We start from the raw sequence: 13,547 nt of genomic DNA, 5'->3' as shown, positions 1-13,547 counted from the left end.
ATGTACATAGCATTGGTAATTCACAACAGTAGCTTGCTCACTTCTATAAAGCAGACCACTTATATGTGCTTCATGCTTTACTTGTCTGAATGCTTGCTCAGTTCTATAAAGAAGACCACTTATCTGTGCTTGAGACTTTCCCTTTCCAGTATGCTCATAATATAAGATTGTAGTAGCATACCAATACTTCCATCCAACCTCTTCCTCTACAATTGATTTTGTTCTTGTTATGTTCATATGCATTTGTGAGATGTATATATGGCATGGAAAGTTAACGTGATGCATGTTCAAGTACTTTGCCGCATTGCTTGTTGAGATCATGCCTCCATGATGCACCTTTCTTGGCATAACCTGATGCGCTAGTCTTATTTATCTCATAAGTAGCACTAAAAAAATTCTTTGACCCCGATGCATGTGCATCAGGGTAGCCCTATGCAGATTGCATTCTTGCCAAATGTGTTAATACTTAATACTAGTACTAACTGGAGACCATCAAGATTCAGACCTGATAATTGAATTTGAGCGCCCCTTTTTGGTTCTCATGTTTAATCTCTAATACATATAATATTTTAGTATTTTCTTGAAATTAGATACTGAAAGCATATACTTGATTGCGAGTAGCAGCATCAGAGCATCTTGTTTGCACTTTTGTAGATCACATCATCTTGTTATTTTGTGGTTGTTTTAGTTCTATTAGGTTGTTTGCACTTCTATAGTCAGGCCATCTATAAATCATTCACTAAAATAGGATCTTTGTACTATTTTCACATTGTAGTTCGTCATGCAACTGAAACACTGAACCGTGAAGTAATCAAAATCTACTTTATAATTTTATCTCACCAACAGTGAAAGCCTTTAGGTTGTCAGTACATTCCCTTTTGGTTTACACCTGGACATGCTGCATGGTTAACACCTGGGCATTCCATCATAGATATTGCCTTACATAATTTTATTAGGTATTAGCTTGTTGACCTAACTTGCTTGCTTTACTTAATATAGGTTTGTAGTAAATTTTTTCTTCATTTTTTTTCATTGCAGGACCCAAATACTTAGCTGGACATGGTTGAAGTACACGAAAAACGAACATACTTTAGAGAGTTCAACTACCATGGTAGCAATGGACTCAACTCTGCTGGATTGATACATTTTACTTTAGTTGCATTTGATGGATATTTGATATGATGATTATGATTTGTATGAACCTACATATTATACGTATGAATTAAAATTTTGTAATTCAATGGCTGTATTTTTTTATGGTTGCGATAAACTATTGCCACAACTCACTTTCCGTTGCCTTAGTTTAGCACCACGAAAAATAAAGTGTTGCGTCAAATCCTAGTCGCCATGACTACATGCTTTGTTGTGCTAGGATGTAGCAACGAAAAACTTTTATTGCTGTTATATATTGTTACCAAATTTTTTCTGCATGTTGTGATAACTATTTGGCGCCACGGAATAAAACTTTGTTGAAATAGAGTATCACCACAAAAACTTCAAGTTATGGCAGTAGCTCTTACTACAAACATTTTGGACGATGAAGTAAGTATGTAATGCCATAAAAGTGAATTTTGTTGGAATAGAGTATCTCCACGGAAAGTTCACATTGTCGCAGTAGCTTCTTGCTACAAAAAAATTCTCCGTTGTGATCAGTATTTGGTGCCACACAACTGGATTTTGTTGAAATAGAGTATCGCCACGAAATGTTCAAATTGTCGCAACGCCTTTCCGCCACAATTTTTTTTTACCGTTGTCATACCTATATATCGCGATGAGTGGAGTGATTATCGCCATAAGTTAATACCACGAGCGTAGCGGTCCGTGGAAAATGGGTAATGCTACAAACCAGGAGATGTTGCCAAAGGTTATTGCCACGGCTCGCCATTGCCACGAAAGAAAGTGCGCCACAAAATGTAGGTCGTCGACATAGGTTATTGCCACAGATGTCTATCGCCACGAACTGAAAACGCCACGATTCGGTTGGATGTTGCGTCAAACTATCTCCAGAAACCAAGTTGTGGAGATAAGTGAGTGTTGCCACGGGAAAATATGTGGCAACTTCCCACATGGTTGTTGCAATAGATCACTTTGCTGCCACAATTGCGTTTTCGTTGCAATAGCCTATTACCATACGTGTAATTGCAACCACGTCATTTCGTGCAAATAGGTGCATATTGCCACAAAACGGTATCTATCGCGACAAATTTTTTTGTTGCAATAGCCCGCCGGTGGAAACATGCCGGTGCTAATGAGTTACCGCCGGCGCACCAGCTGGTGCGTCGGCAGTAACACGGGTTATCCCCGGTGCACCAGGCCTGGTGCACCGGCTGTATGTTTTTTCAAAATTCAAAAAAGGCCAATTTAGATCTAGCTCAGGTTCGTCTATCTCGGATCCATCCTCAAAAACTATGGCCGTGGGCCGCTTTGATATCGTTGTCGCGCCGGTGTAGGAGTAGGAGGAGGAGGCCCAAGGTGGAGGTGGAGGAGGAGACCAAAGGTGGAGGTGGAGGAGGAGGAGGTCATTGGAAGAGGTCACCAGAGGAGGAGGAGGAGGAGGCCGTAGAGGCGAAGAAAAGGAGAAGGAATGAGAAGATAAGGAGGAGAAGGAGGTCACCGAAGGAGGAGCAGGAGGAGGCCGTCGAGGAGGAGAGAAGGAGAAGAGGAGGAGGAGGAGGAGGAGGAGGAGGGAAAGAGGAGAAGGGGAAAGTGAGCAAGGAGAAGAGGCAGAGGTCATGTTTTGCATATATAGCCTAGGTTACCGCCGATGCACCTAATATATGGTGGTACGCCGGGGGTAAATTTTAATTTTTTTTATGAAAATCTAAAAGCTGAAAAAACTCATGTTTCTGTTTTAAATTTTACGAATCTAATTTTTATCTAAACGACCGTAGGTGGTTGAAATTAGAGAGAAAATTTTGCGTAGATATATTTTTCTATAATGTTTTTTTTCATCGAAGGTCATATGCAACCAGAAATCCCGTTTTACCGAAACATGACGCCATTTTGCATAATATATCAAAATTCATGTTTTTGAATTTTCACTAAAACTAGGTGACATAACGCATCATCTAGAAGTATTTTATTTTTTTGTAATTTTTATTATTTTATTTTATTTTTTCGAAAATTGAAAAGGCAATCCAGGGTGTGTGGAGGGATAATTAGAGCCACACTTACCGCCGGCGCACCACCATGTTGGTGCCTCGATAGTGCGCCGGCGGTAAGTGTGGCTCTAATTTTTGCCCCGGCCCGAAACTGGTTCACCCTTATCCCCGACGCGCCAGCTCGGACGTGCGCCGGTAGTAGTCTGCTATCACCAGCGACCCTAGAAACACGTGCGTCGGTGGTAACCCGTGCGGCTATAGGCCTTTTCCTAGTAGTGACGTGCGCCATCAAGGTCTTGATGCCACCCTCGGCGTCTCCTTGCGATCACAATCACGAGGCTTGGACAACGGAATAGGAGACACATCAATAGACGGGGACGACATCGTTGATACAAGAGGGAACTTCCTCCACAACCGTCGCGGTAGGCAGCAGGAGCACGGTAGGCCCCAACGGACCCGACTAGGCCCAGATTGGGTCCGCAAAGCCCTCGCCGCCTCGTTGCAGCAAGCCGACAGCCAGCACCGCCATCCTTGGTGACTGTCGGCCCTCCACCTCCACCTCCAGGCTCCACGGGAGAGCCGCTGGCCTGCCCCAGCACAAGAGGGGCCCAAAGGGGCTCAACTGCTCTCTAGATCATGGTCGCAAACTGTGGCTCCTAAATTCTCGAGATACTTTTGTTGTATCAACATCGATTGAGTAAGAGCATCTCCAACCGCGTCCCCAAAGGGATTTGGACGCGCCGGACAAAAAAAGTTCCCAGCCGCGTGCCCCAAAGCCTCTTTTTGTCCGGCGCAGCCCAATATGGTGTCCGGTGCCCCGAGCCCGTCCCCGCTACACAGGGGATGCTCCGGGCTAGCCGGACACAACGAAAAGCGAGGCGAGGAGGCACGGGCCCGACACGTCAGCGGCACACGAAAAAATCGTCCCCCTCTCCCGCCAAATCGCACCTCTCCCGCCACATCGTGCCTCTCCCGCCGCGCATTTCTGCCCTTCCAACAAATTTTACCTCATATCACGCCGATTCATTTCTCCCTCCCGCCGTCGTTACTCTGTTCCTCCCGCCGCCGCTACGCTCTCCCCATCCATGGCGCCGCCGACAACCCCCAAAAAATGGCCAAGAAAGCAGCCAAGAAGCCGCCGGGCAATGAGACGAAAGGGGCGAAGGCACCATTCGCGAAGCCGCGGAAGGCGCCGGCTCCGAAGAAGAAGCCGGAAGGTTGGAGCGAAGATCAATGGCATCAAGACTGTCTGCGCCGGAAGCTGTCGACGGCGGAGCGGAAGGGATGGAGGGTGGCATAGTTGGAGAAGAAGGCGTTCACGATGCGCGTGCACCAGCACGCGTTGGCCAGGTGTATCGCTGCCACCAACGCGAGCCCATGGAGTACGTCGGTGCCGTGTACATTCTGGGAGTGGTGTCTCCGTCGACATCCGGGTTCTACAACGACGACCCCTCCGCCACTCCCGGGTGCGTGACGCCAAACTTGTCGCTGCACTACCAGGATATGCTGCCGCATGGCGGCTTCAACCCCAACGCCGTCTTCTACTCCCATGCGTACGAGCAAGCGCCCTAGCGCGAGCCAGGACCCAGTGCGGACGGCGACTCGTTCACTAGCCGCAGGGGCCCGCTCGAATTTGAGGGCACCAGTGCTGAGGAGGAGGAAGAGGAGGGGGAGGGGTTGGAGGACGACAACGACGAGACGAAGAGGGTGGCGAGGAAGAGGAGGATGGCGCGGAGGATGGCGATGATCTCGTGGAGGTTGACGCGGATGGCGTGAGGAAGAAGAAGAAGAAGGCATCGGGCACACGAGGCCCCAAGTGGACAGTTCTAGAGGATGAATGTCTCTGCGAGTCGTGGTCGACGGTGAGCCATGACTCCATCATCGGCGCCAACCAAAAGTACAAGAAGTATTGGGCGAGGATCAAGGCCGGGTTTGATTAGCGCAAGCTAATCAACAACGACTACAACATAGTGACAATGAAGTGGAGCCAAAAGGCAATGTCGACGCGATGGGCCATCATCCAGGCGTCGGTGACCATGTTCCATGGATTCCATCACGAGGTCGAGACCAGAGGAGACATCGGCATCGATGTCAGCGGCGTGGTACGACTCTTTCTTAGCTAATCTGTAGCGTCTACATTTTGTTCGACGATCTGTGATTGTGTTTCCTATTGTTAGTTCGACAAGGCCATGGATATGTACCGGAAGGACTCGGACGGGAAGTCGTTCACGCTGATGCATTGCTATAGCAAGCTTAAAAAGAACGAGAAATGGTGGCTGACGCACGTTTCGTTGTCGAAGGGGAAAGACGCCATTGATCTAGAAGCGTCGCTGACAACATCGGCAGGGCGTCCTATCGGCAACAAAGCTGCCAAGGCCGCCTTGGCCGATGCTGCGTCGACCAAGAAGACGCATGCGTCGATCATGCAGTGCCTCGCCGAGGTCTCCTCGACCCTGCTCTCCCGCGACAAAAAGACCGACGAAAGATGGGCGGCACTGCTCAAGAGGCAAGCGAAGAAGATGGAGCTCAAGAAACGCAAGGACGACATGTCCCTACTGACACCGGCGACAGAAGGAATGTCTTCCCGGACACGGGCGGCACATAACTTCTTCAAAAGCCAGATCCTCGACGACATCGAAGCCAAAATGGCGGCGGCTGAGGCAGTGGCAGCAACAACAGTAGCAACCCCAACCCCGGAGCAAGAGCTGGCAGACGCGTCTGCGACAACATCTGCTAGTACACCTGCATCAGCCTCTTGTCGGCGTCGGCGACGGAGCGCGCACATCGGGCAGATCACGACGAGTTCACCGTGATCGACGGGCCTACGTCGACTCTAGATGCACCATCGCCGTCGCCATCGTCCAACCTCTTCCCCTTCTTCTAATTTTTACGTTGGCTTGTAATATGATCGCGCGCCCGGTACTTTGATCACAACTACTCTGATCGCGAGGACTTCGGCGGGAACAATATCTTTTGAATGCAAACTATTTAAATTTCTGTTTGGGGACGACGTTTGGGGGGCGCGGCTAGGGAGCGATATCCCCAAATATGACACGAACAAAACACGGCATCCAAACCCGATTTGGCACCGTTTGAGGACGCTTTAGCGAACGGGCTGGAGCTCAATAAAACGAGGCATGAACCCCGTAAGAAAAGCTGCTCAAGTATGCCGTGACCTTTTCGTCGGTGGTTGTTCTGTTCGTGCATGTGCGACCTACAAAACGCTAGAACCGCCAGAACGGTCTGCCATCGAGAAAAAGGGTCAAATCAAAATACGAGTATCACATCACATCAAATCCCACGGTGGCCAACCTGGATCGCCACTTGCATATTCGCGTAATCTTAGTATATCCTTGACGCTTTCAATGGTGTGCACCATCGATCCGTCCGTACCGCGTAACGGCCAGGATAGGAGCTGGAGAGGAGGCGGTCGCAGCTCGCAACGCCTCGATAGCTAGGGAATCAGCATTAGGAACGGGTCGTCGTAGTCACGGCTGCGGCCGCACGCCGGCCGGGAGCGGGAGACAGCCCCCGCGGCCGAGACACACCGCTCGCGTCGCGTCGCCGGCTGTTTGTGTGTACCGACGGCGACGATGGTCAACCAAAACCGCGAGCAGCCCGTACGTCCCTCGATGCCAACCTCGATCACCACTTGCCTTCGATATAACCTTGACGTTTCCAACACTGTGCGCCCCTCTCGATCCGTCCGTACCGCACTACCGCGTAACGCCCAGCACAGGAGATGACCGTCGACGCAACTCGTGTGGTAACCCATCGGGAATCAGGAGCGGGTCGTCACGGTCACCAGTTCACGACTTATCACGCGGCGGCACACGCCTCCACAGTCTACGTACACGCCTGCCGGCCGACAGCCGCCGCGGTCGGGACACCGTTCGCGTGGTCGCCGGCGGCGATCGACCGTCGTGCGCCGTCGCGACGTACGTATGGCGTGGGTGTGGGTGGTGGGTGCTGCCGTCGAGGGGCGCCCGCGATTGCGAGGTGGGAAATGGTGGCCGCTCGGAACCGTCGCGCGAGGCGTCAAGCACTGTCAACTGCTCGATCGATCGGTGGGGGACGTAGGTGGTTAGCCTGGACTTGGACGACCAGCTCGGTGATGGCGAGGCAGCCTGCCGGGCCGATGGAGCTGCCGAGAGCGGTCAAAGATGTCCAGCGTTTGATGAACTTTTTCAAATGCATGGACCGGGCCCTCGCCAGTTGTGCATTTGCGCATGGTGGTGAGCGAGCGCGTCAACGGTCTGGGTTTCCATCCCTTTTCTCGGATTACACCTCCATGTTTCCGGGTTTTCGCTAAGCAGCTATGTCAGCAGCTCTGTCTTTTTTCTTTTTTTTTGAATAGGACACTGGCGTTAAAAGAAATATATCTTAAAAGAAGTATCGAACGGTACAAAGTAACCCAATAAAAACAACAATTACAACGAGATCCTTGAGAAGCTCTTCATCTTCAACCTCCAGACAGTGTCGACGGCGCGACTCCGTTGCCGCTCCTCTCTGAGTCGGCCTGACGTTGTTGGTTGCGGACAGGAAGTTGCCGAACAGGTCGAAAAGACCACATCCGTCCCAGAGATGAAGAAGTAGGATAAACTGCTGATGAAACTCCTTGACGATTCGAAGATCCCCACAACCGGACGGAATCCTCGAAGACCACACCACACCCACAAGCTTTTCGACATCACCGTCGAGATGAGGTTGAAGCCGGGGAAACATTATTGCACGAGGCGCCGCCGCCACCACATGAGCGCCACCCCTACAAACAAAAACCATAAAGACTGAGAACGAAGTTCCCAAATTTGGGAAACGGAGCCCTTCCATTGATGAGAGTCGCGATCCGCCACACCTCCATGCCCGAAGGCCACAGAGGCGGCCAAATCGGAGGCGTCCACCGACGGGAGGACGAGGAACCCTAATCGCCTAAGGATCCCCTCACAAGCGAAGGGGTACGGGAAGTGCCTTCGTGTCAGAGCTATGTCATCAGTGGTTTATCACAACAAACCGCGCACGATCGTCCTACTCACCGTCGATTGCGTAGATGATTCTCTTACATTATGCTTTGGGCAAGCTAATTTGGTTCCCGAAATTCCTTATGTTGGTGAACACACGAGGTTGCGATGGTATGTCTCTTTGTCCATAGCGTCGTCACCCTCTTTGGGGGCCTTGTCCTCGAGCTCCGGTTTCTATCGGCCTCACCCCGCTGTCATCATCGTCGGGCAAGGTCAGGGACATCTCTTGAGGCACTTCCAACGCTGGGGTGGGGGTTCACGATCGACGACCTTCTATCTAATACATGTGACTTTGGCTTCACCACTATTCGCCCTTGTTGTCCACAAGCGGGATGAGCGCTCCACAACCCAGAGCGAGAGGGCAAGCAGTCCGACGCCAACTTGGTGGGTGTGGTGCGACGATGTCCGGTGGTTTCACAAGAAGGCATGGTTGCACCTTTACCTTAGTTGTCTCGGGTGCTTTGTCGGGGCGTGGCTACTACTTTATATTTTCTTTATATGCTTATCATAGGATTGTCTTATCGCTTTGTATATGTTTAGTCGAGTTTTGTTTATGTTTATAAAGTGGGCGGAAACCTGTTTTGAGGGGTAAGAAGAACCCACGAAGTAAAATATTTGAACTTAAGCCATTTGGCCTTCGCCGTCGCCGCACCATGCGTGTTGATTGACAATCAGTCGGTGTCATGCTTAGCGAGCGCGTACACGTGTGATCGAGTGACGTGGTTGTGGGCATGAAGCTCCACACCTCAATATACTACTGCGCTGATTCCAGGGACGATTACGCAAAAAACAAGGGGAACGAGCTGCGAAGAAAGCAACCAAACCCGAGACTCTCTCCGTCCCTATCTCGTAGTTATAAATCCTGCCCGCCGGCCGGCCCGAGCTGATCAAAAAGCTCAGCTACAGGCCGCCAGGACCCCGGACAGGAGGAAGAAACAAGCGCATATAATCCTCATCTCCCTCCTTGGCTCCTGCCACCTGACCTGAGCCCAGCCACCGTTCCACGAACTCATCGCCCGGCCCTGATCAAGATCTCTCCATCTTCCTCTCCGGCCGCTCCAGGAATCGACCACCATGGCAGTAAGTTCCCCTCCCCTCTTCCTTCCACATGCTAGCTAGCTTAGTTCGATGCCCCCTCGTGGTCTTATTTCCTGTCGATTGTTCCGACTAGTTTTCGGGTAGAATCATGAATCAACGACCGTAACCTAGTTCTTAATTCGTGATTTCCGCTCTTGTTTTTTCTTGTTCAAGAACAACAAGTTTTTACTGTGGCGGCTCCCTCGAGGAGTTCGATTAGCTAGCTTGCCCGCCGTGGGCGTAGTTTCTCGTGGTATGATCTTGCATGGGTACAACACTCTGAATTTTCTGAAGCAAGAACAAGTGGTTTCTCGTAGAGAGGATTAGCTGGTACCATCAGGTTACTAGTTTTTGAAGAATAGGTCGCCGGACTGAATCAACCTGTTTATTTTCGCTGCGAACTATAGTAGAACTAGAAACATTCCTAAGGATTTATCGTGTGGATTAGTGAACGCGAATCCTTTGACTTGCAGAGCCAATCTGATTTTGCGGTGATCAAAGTCTCAATTTCTGAGCAGCTGAGGTGTATCTTTCGATCACAATTAAGTTCCGTCATCATCCCACAAAGACAAAGCACGTAACACGGTGATGTCGGCAGGCTAACTATCGCATGAAGATATTCTTCGTTAATACTAGCTCGATCTCATCATGTATTATGTATATTATACATGAACTAGATTGAATTGTACTGTAGACTTTGTAGTACTTGTGCGTAATCAAATTCCAAAAGATAATAGCTGCAGCGCTCCGGCGACTTTTAACTGAATATTATTACAGTTCGGAATTCAGACGGAACTTACCTACGTAGGGTGTCGGCAAGGTAGACCTGGCTGGCGCTACCTTGCGATGTCACTTTAGATTAGCTTGGGTTGGCCTACAATTTGTCAAACCTGGAGAACACCAACCAGGCAACCACTGCAGTAGCACATCCTGTAGTTTGGCCTCAACTAGTCCAAGTGGCGAGGTCACCGCATGTGATTAGCTTCCGGATTACATAATCTGGATTACTTTCCATTGTTTTCCATTGATTAAGTCCATGACAGCATGTTAAATGTGTCCAGCATCAAGTCTACTGCATATTTTCAATGGTCGTAAGGTCGCATATATACCAATCTACCGCCACTAGCGCTTTCTTAATTCAGGCGTGCCAAGTTGACATGTGCCCATCTGTGTTAATAATCCTCTGTTCATGGCTGAATGATCTCATCAAGAATGAAGCTTCCTTGTGGATCCAAGTTGGAGAGCTTGTGCCATAATTTGATGATGTCCCCTAGGTTGTTCCTCTTTTATTTATGTTTTTCTCTATACCGGATCCAAGCTCTAGTGTTTCTTTCTACGTTCCGAATGTTTTATTCATAGTTGTGCCATTTCGGAAGCCTCGCTGACAATGATACTCCGCATTTGTTTTCGTAAAGAAATGCAAAGCCTCCTGGCAGCTATAATAATATCATTGAAATCAAAGACGCACAATAAAACTAATTTAAAAGATAACCCAAAGCCTCTCCATCTCGCCGCCGGAACGCGGTGATAGATCGATAGATCCACCACCACCAACCGCAGGCCGACCCTCTCCAGCGAAGAAGAGGGCCACCTCCACCGTCGTACCCAAGGCTGCTGCCCCGGGCGACCCCGTGTCGCGGGTGAAGCCCGAGATCGCTTCCACTCACCGGCGAGAGGCGGGGGGGGGGGGGGGGGTGGAATTGGCGTAGGCCATGGGCCTGGCCGCCGCCCACCACCAGCCCCTGCCGGAGGGTTGCGGAGAGCCGACGGGAGGAGGGAGCGCAGCGCAGGCCGCCGCCGCCCATCCCAACCGCGCCGGCCGATCCACCAGGGGCGAGCCGAAGGGAGAAGGCGGCGCTGCGCAGGCCGCCGCCACCCATCCCATCCGCGCGTCCGCCATGCTCGAGGAGGGGAGATCCGGCCGCCGTCCACCATGCGTCGACGAGGAAGGGCCCTCGCCGCCGCCACGTCATGTGGGTCTTTGCCCCGGAGGCGCTACCGGTGGCGGCGGCGGCGGTTAGGGCTGGGAGGCTGGGAGGCTGAGAGCTGCAGACTTAAGTCGGGACATTTAGATTGATATTACATCAACAAACTAAATATATAAACTGCAATCTTTCCTAATTAAGCAGAACTTGATAATGGCATGAAAGCTCTTGAAAATCTCATCAATTTGTGTCACACAATGTGTTTCGGACCAGTGCAACCGCCGTGTTTAGTCCAGTGCTGGAGTGTGTACGAATTTGGAAATTTCATTGATGTCGGCGGTTGCTACAATTGGCGCGCGCGCGGCAGTTTCTGATTCCCCTTCCCTTTGCACCCATGCAGAAGCAGCAGAAGAACGGCGCGCACATCCCCAAGTTCGGCAACTGGGACAACGACGGCAACGTCCCCTACACCGTCTACTTCGACAACGCGCGCAAGGGCAAGGGCGTCGGCGGCAAGCCGATGAACCCCAACGACCCCGTCGACAACCCGGAGGCCTTCTCCTCCTCCTACGCCGCGCCGTCCCCGATGCGCTCCGGCTCCGAGCACGGCAGGGCGGCGGCCAACCTCCCTCCTCCTTCCCCGCCTCCCGCCCACCGCCACGAGCGCCGCCCCAGCGACGCGCCCGCGCCGCCGCCGCCCATGTCTCCCAGCCCCTACGGCGGGGCGTCGCCGTACCGCGGCGAGGCACCGAGGAGAGCCGCCGGACGGGCAGGCGGGTACAGCGTAGAGCAGTCGCCGTCACCGTCGCCACTGCACCCGTACAGCCAGTCCAGGGCCGCCGATAACTCCGTCGAGGCCAGCCCCTACGGCCTCGTCGCCAACTCCACCGACCGGCCCAACCGTGCCAGGCCCGCGCCGCGCGGCAACGAAACGGTAAGCATCTGCTCTGCTATGGACCATGGTGTTCCAAAGCTACTTCTCTCATGTTGTGTATCTTACCTTGGTTGTTGCTGCGATCCGTTAATGGCAGCCGACGAGAGGTTCGGCGGTGCCCAAGTTCGGCGACTGGGACTCCAACCCGGCCTCGGCGGACGGCTACACGCACATTTTCAACAAGGTGAGGGAGGAGAAGAGCACCCAGGCCAAGGCGCCGGCGGGGTTTGATAAGGACGCCGGCCCGCGTGGGCGTGGCAACGGCCCCAGGCAGCACGACGACGGCTACGTCTCATCGGTGAGTTCCACAGTACACTACCTCATGCTCTCTCGTCGTGGCCATTGGCATGTCCATGCCGGATGCTCGCTTTCTCATCCGTTTGATCGAAATCTTACTCACTCATTCACCATGAACTCGAGCTCTGAATACTTCTCTGCTGGTTTCACTTGCAGAGCCGCTGGTGCTTTGGGTGGTGCAAATAGGAACGGTTTGATCGATGATGGAGCAAGGATCAGTGGGAATGTAAATTGTGTGAAATTAAGAAGGGGTTTGCCATTGATTCGGCTTGGCGACTCCTGTAATCCCCATGTTGTGGGACATTGTTTGGCATTGGGCACTGAGCAGAGTCCATAATCTCTTGGTTGTGAGATCTTCTCTTTCTGGAGTGGAATCTAGAGTTTTAGTCGTGGTTGTTGTAATGCTAGAAATTCTTTGCAGGACTTGGAATGCTAGACTGGGTGTTCATTTTTTGGTTCTCGTGTAATGAGTTTACTTTACGATACATGTATGTCGGGTCTATACTTTCAGATGAATATTGTCAATTTCTCTTTCTCAACACAAAATGGTCAACAGTGGCATGTTTGGTTGTAATCTGAATCGAACCGGATTAGAATTTTTTTTCGTTATCATATCCTATAACATAATTTTTCGATGGATTCGTATCAGGTTTATAGATGCACCCGATGAGATTGTAGATAAATCTAGGGTTTAGAGCTATGGAGACCACGGCTACAAATTGGGCGTAGATGTCCAACAATAAACATCGTCCTTTTTTTAATATATTTTGAACTTATAAGTGCGTTAATCTAGTAAATTGTCCATGTATTAATAATGACACTAAGACATGTCAGGGTTGTAGCGTCGTGCGGTTCTCTTCAAAAAGTCCCGGTTCGAATCCCATGGCAACTTCTATAACATTATTAACACTTTTTATGGTAAAATTGAATCCAAATTTTGTTTGAAAAATGTGGTGCTTATTGTGTGGTATTTTTGGGTTACCGCAAAGCCCGACCGGCTGACCAAATTTCGTAAAAGTTTATATTAGGTAACCAGAACCTGGGCACAGTCATCTATTCTAACTAAACCAAGCCTTCAATTCGGTTACGTGACACATTGTGTCGATGCCTTGTGCAATGTCAAACCGGCTTAAACGAGCATTCAAATCTTCAAATCATTTTCGACTATGAGTATCATCTCAGAATGTTGATGGTT

At 50.7% G+C, this 13,547-nt stretch overlaps 1 protein-coding gene across 1 annotated transcript; it reads left to right on the top strand.

Moving 5' to 3' along the window:
* Nucleotides 1-8,987: 8,987 nt before the first annotated feature.
* On the top strand, nucleotides 8,988-12,898 carry LOC127316656 (RPM1-interacting protein 4). The gene is made up of 4 exons (XM_051347102.2): nucleotides 8,988-9,199; nucleotides 11,522-12,055; nucleotides 12,153-12,353; nucleotides 12,509-12,898. Exons 1-4 carry the CDS (start codon nucleotides 9,194-9,196, stop codon nucleotides 12,536-12,538), a joined length of 771 nt encoding a protein of 256 aa, XP_051203062.1. The 5' UTR covers nucleotides 8,988-9,193; the 3' UTR covers nucleotides 12,539-12,898.
* Nucleotides 12,899-13,547: the final 649 nt, after the last annotated feature.

The sequence above is a fragment of the Lolium perenne genome, chromosome 7 (assembly GCF_019359855.2).
Source record: "Lolium perenne isolate Kyuss_39 chromosome 7, Kyuss_2.0, whole genome shotgun sequence".
NCBI classification, from domain to species: Eukaryota; Viridiplantae; Streptophyta; class Magnoliopsida; order Poales; family Poaceae; genus Lolium; species Lolium perenne.
The sequence above is the reverse complement of the archived record's forward strand: the minus strand, read 5'-3'. Positions and strand labels throughout refer to the sequence as shown.